Source organism: Acanthochromis polyacanthus, chromosome 16 (assembly GCF_021347895.1).
Source record: "Acanthochromis polyacanthus isolate Apoly-LR-REF ecotype Palm Island chromosome 16, KAUST_Apoly_ChrSc, whole genome shotgun sequence".
In the NCBI taxonomy this organism is placed as follows: Eukaryota; Metazoa; Chordata; class Actinopteri; family Pomacentridae; genus Acanthochromis; species Acanthochromis polyacanthus.
In genome coordinates, this window is record NC_067128.1 from 375,123 (window position 1) to 388,945 (window position 13,823).

The following is a 13,823-nucleotide window of genomic DNA, read 5'->3' on the forward strand; positions in this document are numbered from 1 at the left end:
GACAATACAGGAATCAATAATTTACCAAACAGAACCACAAATAAAACGTGTCATTCAATACATTAATGCCACAACAACCTGAAACTTCATATTTCTAATGTTAGTGAAACAAATCCAACAAATACACCAAAGTTTACTGAATAAATGAAAGAAAACCACTTGTTGTGCTTCTAACTGTCCCTGTGACTGATTTATTATTACAGAGGAGATTATTATTTATGCCGCATGGATAGAAAACCTGCAGCTTTATGAAAATAAAGCTGCAGGTTGAGATGTTTCATCCGGTCGCTGACTCCTCCTTCAAAGGATCAATCTGAGGAAAAACAGAAATAATTTGGTAGAAAGAAGAACACACACCAATTCATATAATTATTTGAACTGATTTCATATTTTGAAAAATATTGAAGCATTTCGGATATTCTACATTGGAATATATTTATTTCAAACCTTTTTTATATCAGGCTTGGAAAACAGTCGGTGCTAAATGAGGTCAAAGACGAGCTGCGAAGCAACAGACTGAAAGAAATCGTGCAATCAGTGCTTTAAATGAGGAAACGGGAAAAGAGGCAGATTTGTGTTCATGAGGGAAATTGTGACATTAGTGCGTGTTGTCAGACTGGTAGAAAATCAATAAGAGGCCGTCTGACAGCAGGAAGCTTCAACCTTTAGCACAGCAGACCCTGAGGACGTTTCCAGCTGCAGGTAAGATCTCTCCTCTGTCCTCAAACTGTGCATTTAAAGAGCAACTCACTTCATTTTTCGGTTTCTTTAACCCTCGGATGGCCAACATGGACCAGAATTGATCTAAATCCAATAAAACATGAGTTCTGCTTACTCACACTGTTAGAACTGGGTCACTTCAGCTGTAAAGAAAACAAAACAAAAAAAACAACCAAAACAGCTTCATGGTGGAAGAAGTTCTAGAAACTCCTTCCCTACAGCTGATCTATGGTCCTTCCTTTAAAGATCCAGGAGAGATGTGGCAGTGCAACAGTGAATAATAGAGTAGAATCAGATTTAAACCTTTTTAATACACTCTGTTTATTCTAACAGTATTTACATATTACACACACACGTCAGCTGCATTATGAGTTACTGCAGTACTAACTTAAACACTGTGTTTGCTGTTACTTAAAATAAAATGAGCAGATTTATTTCAGACAACATATCCCCCAGTAAGAGTTCAGTGCAACTAAAATCAACTTGTTTGTGCTCTCAGTATTCATCAGGCTTCATTTCATGTCCTTCAAAGGTTTAATGTTGCAGCTTTACGCTGTAGAGCAGGTCAAGGTGTTTGATGCTGTTGATGTTACTGGATGTCCTTCACCCTCTCTGAGCCGTCACTGATAACCAATGAGGCAATCCTCAACCGCTTTAGCTGGACTGAAAGTAGCTGGCATCTTTTTAGAAGGACGACCACTGCAGCTCTGATCAGTGCTACTATGACTCCTTCTAGACCTCCTGATTACTGGTACTATGACTCCTTCTAGACCTCCTGATCAGTGGAACTATGACTCCTTCTAGACCTCCTGATCAGTGGAACTATGACTCCTTCTAGACCTCCTGATCAGTGGTACTATGACTCCTTCTAGACCTCCTGATCAGTGCTACTATGACTCCTTCTAGACCTCCTGATCAGTGGAACTATGACTCCTTCTAGACCTCCTGATCAGTGGAACTATGACTCCTTCTAGACCTCCTGATTAGTGCTACTATGACTCCTTCTAGACCTCCTGATCAGTGGAACTATGACTCCTTCTAGACCTCCTGATTACTGGTACTATGACTCCTTCTAGACCTCCTGATCAGTGGAACTATGACTCCTTCTAGACCTCCTGATTAGTGCTACTATGACTCCTTCTAGACCTCCTGATTAGTGGAACTATGACTCCTTCTAGACCTCCTGATTAGTGGAACTATGACTCCTTCTAGACCTCCTGATTAGTGGAACTATGACTCCTTCTAGACCTCCTGATCAGTGGAACTATGACTCCTTCTAGACCTCCTGATTACTGGTACTATGACTCCTTCTAGACCTCCTGATTAGTGGAACTATGACTCCTTCTAGACCTCCTGATTAGTCGTACTATGACTCCTTCTAGACCTCCTGATCAGTGGTACTATGACTCCTTCTAGACCTCCTGATTAGTGGAACTATGACTCCTTCTAGACCTCCTGATTAGTGGAACTATGACTCCTTCTAGACCTCCTGATTAGTGGAACTATGACTCCTTCTAGACCTCCTGATCAGTGGAACTATGACTCCTTCTAGACCTCCTGATTAGTGGTACTATGACTCCTTCTAGACCTCCTGATCAGTGGAACTATGACTCCTTCTAGACCTCCTGGTTACTTCTGGTTTTTAGCTGCTCACTGATCTTCCTGCCTTTAATGCATCATGTTTAGGTCTCAGTCAGATGTTTCTCTTCCTCTCTTCACTTCTTTTCCATTTGGACCATGATGCAGACAGATTGACCCAGCAGCTGGTTTTAGAACCACAGTGATGGAAGTTTGTTGCACTGAGTTTCTTCTTTGCAGTTGTATTTTTTTAAATAGTCTTTCTAACGTATCTGTTTTTGAATGTCCATAAAACGCAAAATATTTTACTCATCAGCTTAGAAATCCTGCAGTTATTGAGAGGTAGTATAATATTAAATCCTTGGACATTTAAGTCGTCCTACAGGTGAATTCACTTCTATTATACGCTGCACCTCCTTTAAGTTTGTAGACAAACCAACATATTGGCATTTTTTAACAGAAATATGATTCATGACTTTAGAGGGAATGGTCATTTTTGATCGATTTTACATTGAAAAAAACAGAAGAACAGTGTGATGTTTACTGTGGTTTCTTTCAAACCTTACATCTAAAACTATATTTCCTTATATCAGGAGAAGATCATTTCTAGAAGCTCTAATGGTTTGTTGTGGCACGTTATTAAAAAAGAAATGCAGCTCCTGGAACTTGGACCGTGAACTTCTTCACAACTCTACTGTGATTTCAGTAACATTTCAGTAAATAATTCAGCCCTAAAAAGATTTAATATATTAAGGTATAGCTGATGCAACAGATTTAATATTCAGCTTTTACTCCCATTAATCACCTCATCTGACATTTATTTCCTCCAACTTGACTTCTACCTGTGGTCATTTTTTCCATATTTTTAAACTGAGTAATTCAAAGGCCCAGAAGACGTTAACGTGGGTTTTTAGAGACCGAACTAATCAAAATGTCCTCCCATGATTCATCAGCTGTAATCTATGGACCGTCCCTCATCGTTTAACTGTAAAGAAGCCAAACTTAGTCTTGTGCTGTTTACAGGTAATAATAAATGCATCCAGTGTGGCAGCAGCAATGATCTCTGCTATAAGGAACAATTCCAGTTATAAGCTCACAGCAAACAAGTCTGCTTCATAAACGGACCTTTATGATCTGAGCTCATACTGAATGACTGTAACGAACAAACTAACGAACACTGAACCAAAGCAAACAGACGGACAGCTTCATCTTTTTCCACTGAGTGCTCACATCCCTGATATTACTGCTGAGGAACCAGTGGAACAATATTACATCTTCTTGGCTTTTAAAACGTTCTCTTTGTCCTTTTCAGAGGAGGCAGGATGTGGCTGCTGGTCCTACAGCTGCTTGGTGCTGGTTTCTACCTGCAGGTACGTTTATTCTATAAAATCCTCCTTAGAACCAGTTAGTTATACTTTGTTTTACTCGACCCTGACAGATAGAACCTCAGAGGTTAGAAGTAAAGCTTTGGTATTTTGGGAGTTCTTCAGTTTTCAAATGTGTTTATTCAGTTTCTTACTGTGAATCAGACGAGAATATTGGTCCCACTCTCATGTCTGCAGGTAAATATTAATCCGTCATTTTATGCAGCTCTGTCTTTCCCTCTCCACCGTTCTTATCATTAAAGGTAAAACTAAAGAAAAAAATACCAGAAAGCAAATATTTAAGAATGTAAAGATGTTGCCTGATTTGGTTAGCTGAACTAAAGACTAAAAACTAGGAGAAAAACCCAGCAGTAGGGACCAGTAGTGACACTTAGGGTCAAACTTCCTGTAACTTATAATCAAAGGAAATGGATTCACGCTGGGCTTTTTTGTTCTTTATGAAGTAAATGTGCATAAATGTCACTTGGCTATTGTTCAGCTAAAGTGAAAATAAATAGTTTCAAAGAAAAATGACTTCAGGGACCAGTCGTATTCAGATAATTAAGTGAACTATACTAGGGCAGAAACAACAGCTCATCGTTGCTCGAAGACATGAAGGTCAGTCTGGTAAAGTTCAAGAACTTTGAGAGTTTCTTTAAGTTTAAAGGACATAAAATGCTGATGCTAGCTTCCATGGCTTCCACTCCAAGGAAGGAAGACCACGTGTTCAGTAGATTAGAATTCACATCAGTGATTCTCACAGCTCAACCAGCAGATAAAGAAGAACAACAAGGAAATTACATTAGATTTTGGTGAGTTCAAATGTGAGATGTTTGGCTCCTGCTGTGGTATCTGCATGAGGCCTGGTACTGGATGGGATGGACATGTGTGGTTTCCACCATGAAGCACGGAAGAGATCAGATAGTTTTATGGGAGTTTTACTGGAGACACTGGAGGAGATTTAATTGGAATTTAAAGCAACACTCAACCATCATGGCTGCCACACCGTCCCGTCTTTGAGCTAGATTGTGATTTAACAGGACAATGAATCAATAATCTCCAGGGTTGTTTGACTGAGATGCAGAATGACAACGTTCGGCACAAGTCAAAGAACCTAAACTCAACGGAGATGGTTTGGATGAGTTGAAATGCAGAGAGAAGGAAAAATAGCCAATGAGAGCTCAGTATGTTCATTTATATGCCTTCAAGACATTTGATGTTGAACTTAGAAAGCTGGTGGAGTGAATGAAGGGAATCTGCCATCAAAGTAGAAGGTGATTACTGTGAAAAATGTAAAATGTGAAATATGCCTCACATTTAATTACAATTACATAATGCAGTTTCATTCTACACTGTAAAAAACAGTAGAAATAAAAAAGAAAACCCCTGAATGAGAAGCTGTTCCCACTGGACTCCTCAGCAGGAAAACTGATGAACTCTTTGGTGTTTTTTTTTTTTTTTAATTTACAGAATAAATGTAATCTTCTGCCTGCAGGTGGCGACATGCTACCGATCATGCATCCTGAATGGACAGAAGGCTCTCTGCAGTGGACAGTGGTTCTACCGGGTTCCTGCTCTGCCCTCGGACATCACCCACCTCTTTCTGGACCAGAACTACATCAGAGAGCTCAGCAGCGCCTCCCTCAGGGACTTTGCTGAACTGCAACACTTGGATCTGGGCAATCAGAAAGTAAAGCTCATCATAAGGAACGACGCTTTCCTCCAGCAGAGAAACCTGACATACTTGGTCCTAGGGAGTAATACCGGCCTTCAGCTGGACCCAAGAGCATTTGCAGGACTGAACAATTTACAGTCTCTGTTTCTGGATTATTGCGGGTTGACAGATGCCATCCTGGCCGACAGCTTCCTGCAGCCACTTCAGTCCTTAGAAATGCTGGATCTGTTTGGGAATCATATCGTGAGACTCCAGCCGGGTTTGTTCTTTTCAAACCTCACACGGTTCACGAGGCTAAACCTCAAACTGAATCAGATTGAGAAGTTGTGTGAGGGCGATCTCGTTGGTTTTAAGGGGAAATATTTTACATATCTAAATTTAACATCCAACAAATTATTCAAAACACCCAGTGAAGACTGGCTCAGGTGTGGAAACCCTTTTAAAGGGATTGCCTTTAATATCCTGGACTTATCCGACAATGGGATGAACAAACAGCAAATAACACAGTTTTTCAAAGCAATTCGGGGGACTCCGATTGCTCATCTTAAATACTCTGGACACATCGGTCGAGGGTTTTCCCATAACAACATCCCTGATCCAGATAAAAGCACATTTGAAGGCCTCAACAGCAGCACTATTCACACTTTAGATCTGTCTAAAAACTTTATATTTAGTCTACAGAATGCTGTTTTTAGTCCTCTGAAAAATGCAACAATTATTGACATTTCCCAAAACAAAATAAATCAGATTAACCCAAATGCCTTTGATGGGCTTCAGGATCATTTACGAATGCTCAACCTGTCCTTCAACCTCCTGGGAAAAATCTATTCTCATACATTCATAAATCTGACAGAGCTCAGGGTGTTGGATTTGTCTTATAATCACATCGGTGTGTTGGGATACGACGCTTTCAGCAAACTTCCCAGATTACGAGGTTTATTTCTGACAGGAAACTCACTGCGAGACCTGGGTTTTCCTGCGACGCTGCCAAACGTAGAATATCTTACTTTGGGTGATAACAAGTTGAGTTCAGTCTATAATATCGCTAAACTGGGCGGTAGCAGTACCTATGTGGACGTCACAGACAACAGACTAACAGACTTGGAGGATGTTTACATCATTTTAACTCATTTCAAAGGTCTCAAGACATTACTCTTCGGTGGCAACTTCATCAAGTGGTGCACTCTGTCTAAAAACATTACGATGCTTCATAGTAATAGTTTGGAAGTGTTGGATCTTCATGACAGTTCCCTGCAGATCATTTGGGCACAGGGGATGTGCCTCCATCTGTTTGATCATCTAGAGAACCTCCTTGGTCTAAATATCAGCTTTAATTCACTGGTAGCTCTCCCACCAGGGGTTTTCAGTGGCCTCAGCTCCATCATAGACATGGACCTTTCATATAATGCCTTGACCTATCTGCAGACAGATGTTTTTCCAGTCAGCCTGAAACAACTGGACCTCTCCAACAACTTCCTAGTGTCACCAGATCCTATGACTTTCAGGTCTCTCACCTTCCTCAGGCTTTCAGAAAATCGTTTCCACTGTGACTGCAACCTGTACGGCTTCCTGACGTGGCTGAACGTGACGAATGTTACCTTCATAAGCCCTACTGAAGACTTCAGATGTGAGTTTCCAGCTGATGTCCACAACAGTCCTCTTCACAATTATTCACGGATTGTCGAACCGTGTGAACAAGATGACGAAAATGCCGTCAAAGATCTGAAGTTTGCTCTGTTCATCTTTTCTGTCCTCCTCATCACAAGTGTCCTCCTCAGCGGGATCGCTTATGCCCGACTCAGAGGCCACATTTTTATCATCTACAAAAAGATTGTCGGGAAGGTCATCGAGGGCCCAAAACCAACGCCTCCAGAGAATGAGATGCAGTACGACGCCTTCCTCTGCTTCACCAACAGCGACTACAGCTGGGTGGAGGAGGCTTTGCTGAAGAAGCTGGACAACCAGTTTTCAGAGGAGAACATCTTCCGCTGTTGTTTCGAGGCCAGAGACTTCCTGCCAGGTGAAGATCATCTCTCAAACATCAGAGACGCCATCTGGGACAGCAGGAAGACGGTGTGCATCGTCTCCAGGCAGTTCATCAAAGGTACAGTTGGTCTCATTTCCTTTTCTAGTAACGGATGGAGGTGGATGAGATTTTATTTCTTTCAAAAAAAAAGGTTTTTACATTGTAGGAAAAATGCCACTTAGAGTGCGATAAGAAGATCAAAACCATTTCAGCACCAAATGATCTCTGGGTACCTAAACACCTTCCTGTTGGTTTTGATGTTACTCAGTGGTCTGGTTTAACTGATCACCTTACAGTGATTTATCCTAGGACCATCTGACATCGTATTTATAAGTTCTAACAACTTTTCGATTGATTTGATTTTTATCAACTTTTTGAAAAACGATTATTTGGTTCATGTCACTTTTTAAAAGAAAAGACAAAAGTTCAGTTCCTTTGATTCCAGGTCTTTCCCACATTTCTTTCCTCCTACATTAAAAGAAACTCTTTGTACAGTGTGAGCAACAACAACGAATTATACTTCATGCACGGACCATAACTTTTGGGTTGTAGACATCTGAGGAGGTCATCTTGGGCTTTGGAAAGCACTGGTCAACATTTATCCCCATTTTCTGACATTTTACAGACAAACAACTCACAGATTAATTGAAAAAAATAATAAGCAGATTATGTCCGTTTAGATTTTCAGTCATTCACATCATGGTGATTCTAAGAGCTTCAGTAGATAAAACTGGACTTCATGTGCCCACTCATCCTACAGGCTTCTTATGTTCACAGAAATAAAGCATCTTCAAGTCTTTAAGATCCTACAAGACAAGTCCAGTTGGCTTCTACTGAAGTAGATGAATCAAAAATGAAAACAATAGTTGCAGCTCTAGTGGTTAGAAACCACACCAAAACACCAATTTAACACCTAGCCACTGGTTAGCTTAGCTTAACTACAGACTGGAAACAGTAATAAAACAGCTACTTACCATATATAAAGATGGACAAACCCTTCAGTGTCACTCAGAGGGGTCCTGGAGAAAGGTTTTGAAGCCCAGGGTGGTGATGGTTGCATCTGTCTTGAGCTAATCCAAAAATAACCAAAGAGGTGGAGCTGAGAAGGACCATGGACCATCCGAGACGCCAACCTTCTGAGTGGGCACACAATCAATTATAGGAAACTTTAAGCTTTAATACAGTTTTAATGATGAGTTTAAAAACAACTGTCTGTAAAGCTGTTATGAATGGGAAACGTAACTATAGATACTAAAAACCTTATTTACCAGTCTACGAGCATGTCTGCTGTTCAGTTTAACATGGGGGTCTATGAGGGTTGACTCACTTTTGTAACCTGCTCCAAGTGGCCACTCCAGGAACTGCAGTTCTTGGATCTTCTGTGTTGGCTTCATTTTCCATTCTCATTAGCTCGCCTGTCTCTGTCTGGAAACTAGAAAAAAGATTCTTCTCATCTGTTTAACCTTTACTAAACACTATCCCAGAATATTTCTTTCTACCTATCATTTCTCTGATATTGGTTTGCCTTTGGACAGAGCGTTTTTCCTTAATGCTAAGCTAATTCTCTGCTAGCAACATATTCACAGTAAACAAACAACAAACAGGAAACTCATGTCGTCTCCTTACAGGCTTTCTGATCACATTTGAAGCAGATGGAGGGTTGGATTGGACGTTTTGTGGTCCTCCTTTAGAGGAATATTCTTCACAGTATGCTAATGTAGCTCACACCGTGGCCATAATGACCCTCTGATTGTAAAACGAATGAAGTCTTCTCAGAACAATGTGACTCTTTCAGATGGCTGGTGTTTGGAGGCGTTCAGTCTGGCTCAGGGCCGGATGCTGGAGGAGCTGAAGAACATCCTGATCATGGTGGTGGTTGGGAAGGTGTGTAGAAGATTTACTCACTTTACAATCAACAAAAAACAAGCAACAAAGCAGTTATTATTATTATGATATTAATATTATTCCACCTGTAAATCAGTCTATCTAGCAGTCGATCAGCATGTAAGTCCAGTTTTCACTCTGGTTTTAGTTCTAATTTTGGTCTCTTCCAACTCATGAGGGAAGCAAATGGTTCTTTACTCATAAATACTGATTTTTCTGCCTAATGCTAAGAGTAATTTACAGGTTAGAACACCAGAAAAATGAGCCAAAAGATGTTAGAAAGCCTCTAATAGCTGACAAGTGACTTCATTTACATGAGCAGTTCTGTAACTCCTGGTTATTATAAAAATATTCTTTATAGCTGCTTTAAAAAGGAACCAACGTCATAATTTGAAGTCTATGAACTACATGTGAAAACAGAATCGTTGTAGCACCAAAGATCAGCAGATGTTGGGCAGTTCTGGACCTGCTTCTCACCAGTAGGTGTCAGGCTTCATACACATTTAAATGAACTTTCTAACTCAGGGCAGAACAATGGTGCTGTCAGCTTTTACTGAACCAAACATGTTCATGTCTTTACCTTCCATTCTGCGTCATACGTGAGCAGGTCACCCACTACCAGCTGATGAAGGTCAACGCCATCAGAGCGTTTGTGAAGAGGAGGGAGTACCTGGTCTGGCCGGAGGACCCTCAGGACCTGGACTGGTTTTATGAGCGACTCGTCTCACAGATACTCAAAGACATCAAGGTGAAAGAGTTTGTGGAGGACAAGCCTGAGCCTGCAGAGCCGGAGATAGAACTAGGTGTTGAAGACGGGATCGAGCTGGAAGACATGGCAGCGGTCGCCATGTAGACGCTTCCTGTGTTTAAACAACCTGAAATCAGGAGTAAAAGGAAGAGGTTGACTCGTTTAGCAGATGTGAAGATAGTTTTTGAAACAGTGCAGACAAATAACGGTGAAATGGTGAAGAAATGGCATGAAGGGACATTTTATAATCCTTTTTAAATTTAGACAGAATAGCAGCAGTTATTATAATTAGAAAGTGTTGGTCCAGATGATTTGACATTAATTAGAACCTCCTGAGGAACAACAGGTGGAACCTCTTTCATTCAAACATCTAAAACTTCTAAAGCTCTGTGGTGTCATGATGCCAACATCTGCAGAGATCTCTAAGGCCTTCAGAGAAGAAATGTCAGATGCTCGAGTCAAGAAAGTTTTTTAAAATAACTCTTTGAAATAAAATCATCCACAATTTTGTCTTGGACTGACCACCTGAAAGCAGTTTGAGATGCAAAAAGAAATCTCCAAGAAGCCCAGAGCTTTACACAGGGTCTGCAGGTAACCTTCAAACAGTGGAGTTTTTACAATCAGTAGTGATGTGATCTGGGTGGGAGGAGGTCTGGAAAAAGCTTCTGCCGTCAAAAATGAACATTAGAGTCAAACTAGTTCACCAGTGAAACTTCAGGCAAAGAGCCGACCTTCAGGAATAATGCCCTCCAGACACAGATAACTCAAAGATACGTAGATGTTTGGACTCAGGAACAGCAAACGTGTTCCATGCAGAGTTTCAGGAGGAGAATCTTGTATTAACCGTGAAGCATGAAGGTGGAGTTGGTCTGAAGTAGCAGGTCTGATTTAATGAACTGTGCAGCTTGGAGGAAACATGAGGCCACCTGAAGCTGAAGTTCATCCTAAACACACCAGAGGATCCACCAAAAACAAGAAATGTAAAGTTATGGACTGAACATGCCCCATTAAATGCTGGAGGAGGGTTTGAAACAGGAGGAAGTATGCAAGAAAACCCTGAAACATCTAGAACTAAAAAGAATTTCACAAAGACTGTTGGAAATGATGCAAAAGCCCTCCAAGAAGTTATTTCTGCTTCAGCTTCTGATTGTTCTTACTTTCACAGTAGAAAATCACATCTATGGATGTTTTTATTCAGTGAATGATGGCTAAAGTTCATTTTCCTCATGGTTTGAGTATCTCTGCTTCGTCTGTCTGCACAGTTCCACAGATGATCAAATGTTTGCTTTTTTAAACACGCCTAAAAACTCAACACACTTTTCCACCATTCGTAAACAGTTCTTCAGCAGGAGGAAGTTCTCCCAACATGCTGTTTAGGTTCATCTTTTTTGTTAATAAAGGAAAAGGTCTGAACCCCAAAACAAACCCGGCAGGTTTAAACGGTTCTCTTCAAAATAAAAATCACCAGAATGACATTTATCAGAGCCACAAAGTGTAAAAACAGGAGAAAAGATCAGATTTTCAGCTTTGTGGCCTGGTGGTGATGAGACAATCTGTCTGGAAAATGAACCAAGTCTCAGCTTCATAGAAATCCATTTATTTAGCATGTTTCTTTTTAAATGAGCCGTTTGCACCAGATTCTGAAAAGGATTCTAAATCTGTGCTCTCAGATGTAAACTGTGAATCCATTAGTGGCTCAGTCTGGTGGAATAAACTCGGTTGGACTACAGGGATGAACTGCAGGCAGTGTTCACAGGCAGACGGCAGGAGATATGGAACCAAATTCAAATGTAAGCAAACATCTGCGGTACGAAGAGCTTTGTTTCCATTATTAGGAACATCTGTGGGAAGCTGAGGGAAAATTTTGTACATGTCGATTCCATTTTTAAAATGTTTTCTCGTTATTTTTTTGTTGAAATTTAAATGTAGTTTTTCCTTTTCTTATGATAGGCTGTGTTATAATTGTGGATATTTCTGAGTTCTCTCTACTCGCTCTGATAGTTCTGCTTCATTAGAGGTTCAGGATTTTATTTTCCATTTATGTTTGAGATCAAACTGCTGTAATTCTGTTTTGCTGTGTTTGCTTACAGACGTAATCAGATGGAAACGTAACATCCAATGTGAATGTTCAGTCTAAAAGTCACGTTAGATTAAAAAATATAGACCTGTAAAGCACAAGTTTAAAGAGCATGAAGGTTTGCTTCTCATTCTGACCACTTGATGGCGCCCGTTCTGCAGAGATCAGTGAGAACCTACAGAGTAAATCAGGTAGAATCCAGAGATCAGTGAGAACCTACAGAGTAAATCAGGTAGAATCCAGTGATGTCCATATCAGGCTGATGGTTTCTCTTCAGGGCTCTGGTCCTGCTGAATCAGGAATATCATCATGAAGAGATGCTTCCCAGAGATTCCAGCTCCTAAATCAAGACGACACCTGAAACCATGTAGTCGTTTTGTTGATCTGCCCCTTAGGAATAAAAATAGCTAAATGTTTTTTGTTTGTTTTGTTTGTTTGTTTTTGGAAAAAGGACTCAAGAAAAAAGTTGCTTGAAAGAAGTCCAGCTAAATGAAGAACTGATAGTGGGTAGTCTATTAAAGGAAGCAACTTTTACTTCTGCCAAAGATGATTCTTGTTTTCTTTCTCAATTCTTAGTTGTTTTTATTTTTATAAAACAGAATAATAAAGTGAAAGGGAGAGACAAAAACTTAGCACCAGTTTTTAATTTTCTTCTTCATAAAACCCAACATAAATGAGACTTCTTTATCTAATTTTCATTTTGTTTTCATTTCATTAAACTTACACTTTTTTAACTTCTAATTATTCTCCATGTTTTGTTTTTTTTTTGGTTGTTTTGTTTGATTTCTAACTAAAACTGAGCGATTCTTCCCTCTGAGCGGCTGCAGGACGTCAGATCAGACTGAAGGTCGACCGCTTTCCTTTCATTTGAAAACAGGAAGCTCCTGGACAGGAAGTCTTTCTGAGCAGCTGTTGTGAGCATTAGAGCCTCCTGCTGCTGATTCACTGCGGACAGTCCATTAATCTGAGCTCAGCGTTCACATCTGTCACATCTGTCCAGACCGCTTTATTACACTCTGCTCTACAGTTTGTGGGATTTCTTTTCTGTTAACCTCTAAAGTCTTTACCAGCAGGTCGAGAGTTAACGAAAGAGGATTTTTCCAGCTTATATTTTACTGAGCGACTGTTGCTCAGTTTAGAAATCATAAAGTTTATTATGAAGAGCATTTAATGGAGGAATTAAAAAGTTAACCTTTAAATGATCTAAAATCTTCTTCTAAAATATCTGCTCTGGCTTCCAGAATAGATTTTATTTAGAAATCCCAGAATCCATCTGTGATCTGTTCAGAGAATCTAAACCCAGCAGGGCTCTTAGATCCAGGATCAGGTCTAGTCCAGGATCAGGTCTAGTCCAGACTAGAGTCCGGACTGAACATGGAGAAGCAGCATTTAGCTGTTTGGAACAAACTGCCAGTGGAGATTAAACTTTCACTACTTTTAAATCCAGGTTAAAATATTTCTTTTCTCTTTCTGTGCATGAAATCTGTATGATATCTTTTAACTACCTGCTCCTCACTGTAATACTCTGAATGTTTTATGGAAAGCATCTTGGGCATGAAGGTTTTATACACATAAACTGTCCCTGCCTGAATTCAGAATGGATTCTACATCATGGTTTCACAGCTAAATACTTCAATGCTCTAAATTCAGGGGCAGTGAGAGGCCAACATGGAGTACACGTCTTCACCACTGAATTCATGTGTTTCATTTGGATCCATTGTATAAAATCAGAAGTACAGTCAGACATTTCT

The 13,823-nt window shown here is 40.2% G+C and overlaps 2 protein-coding genes and 2 long non-coding RNA genes across 19 annotated transcripts; 2 read left to right on the plus strand and 2 right to left on the minus strand.

Moving 5' to 3' along the window:
* Nucleotides 1–547: 547 nt before the first annotated feature.
* On the minus strand, nucleotides 548–4,103 carry LOC127530302 (uncharacterized). Of its 16 annotated transcripts, none has more exons than XR_007936849.1 (6): nucleotides 2,139–2,302; nucleotides 1,867–2,002; nucleotides 1,799–1,832; nucleotides 1,731–1,764; nucleotides 1,629–1,696; nucleotides 549–1,526 (listed from the first exon to the last, which is right to left on the minus strand). It is a non-coding gene; the product is annotated as an uncharacterized LOC127530302 (long non-coding RNA). The 16 variants fall into 16 exon arrangements; XR_007936843.1 differs by having other exon boundaries at nucleotides 553–1,560; XR_007936853.1 differs by lacking the exon at nucleotides 1,629–1,696 and having other exon boundaries at nucleotides 548–1,560.
* LOC110963978 (toll-like receptor 5) lies at nucleotides 3,614–7,593 on the plus strand. Its single transcript, XM_022212519.2, has 2 exons — nucleotides 3,614–3,668; nucleotides 5,158–7,593. Exons 1-2 carry the CDS (start codon nucleotides 3,621–3,623, stop codon nucleotides 7,543–7,545), a joined length of 2,436 nt encoding a protein of 811 aa, XP_022068211.2. The 5' UTR covers nucleotides 3,614–3,620; the 3' UTR covers nucleotides 7,546–7,593.
* On the minus strand, nucleotides 7,490–10,032 carry LOC127530303 (uncharacterized). The gene is made up of 3 exons (XR_007936856.1): nucleotides 9,918–10,032; nucleotides 8,691–8,795; nucleotides 7,490–8,499 (listed from the first exon to the last, which is right to left on the minus strand). It is a non-coding gene; the product is annotated as an uncharacterized LOC127530303 (long non-coding RNA).
* Nucleotides 8,806–12,300, plus strand: LOC127530223 (toll-like receptor 5). The gene is made up of 2 exons (XM_051936736.1): nucleotides 8,806–9,247; nucleotides 9,855–12,300. Exons 1-2 carry the CDS (start codon nucleotides 9,125–9,127, stop codon nucleotides 10,098–10,100), a joined length of 369 nt encoding a protein of 122 aa, XP_051792696.1. The 5' UTR covers nucleotides 8,806–9,124; the 3' UTR covers nucleotides 10,101–12,300.
* The last annotated feature ends 1,523 nt before the right edge of the window (nucleotides 12,301–13,823 follow it).

Bases quoted from the DNA above. Each gene is read 5' to 3' on its own strand.
- LOC110963978 (XM_022212519.2), top strand. From the start codon at position 3,621: ATGTGGCTGCTGGTCCTACAGCTGCTTGGTGCTGGTTTCTACCTGCAG. The intron at 3,669-5,157 runs GTACGTTTATTC...TTCTGCCTGCAG, and splicing joins GTGCTGGTTTCTACCTGCAG to GTGGCGACATGCTACCGATC.
- LOC127530223 (XM_051936736.1), top strand. From the start codon at position 9,125: ATGAAGTCTTCTCAGAACAATGTGACTCTTTCAGATGGCTGGTGTTTG. The intron at 9,248-9,854 runs GTGTGTAGAAGA...ATACGTGAGCAG, and splicing joins TCATGGTGGTGGTTGGGAAG to GTCACCCACTACCAGCTGAT.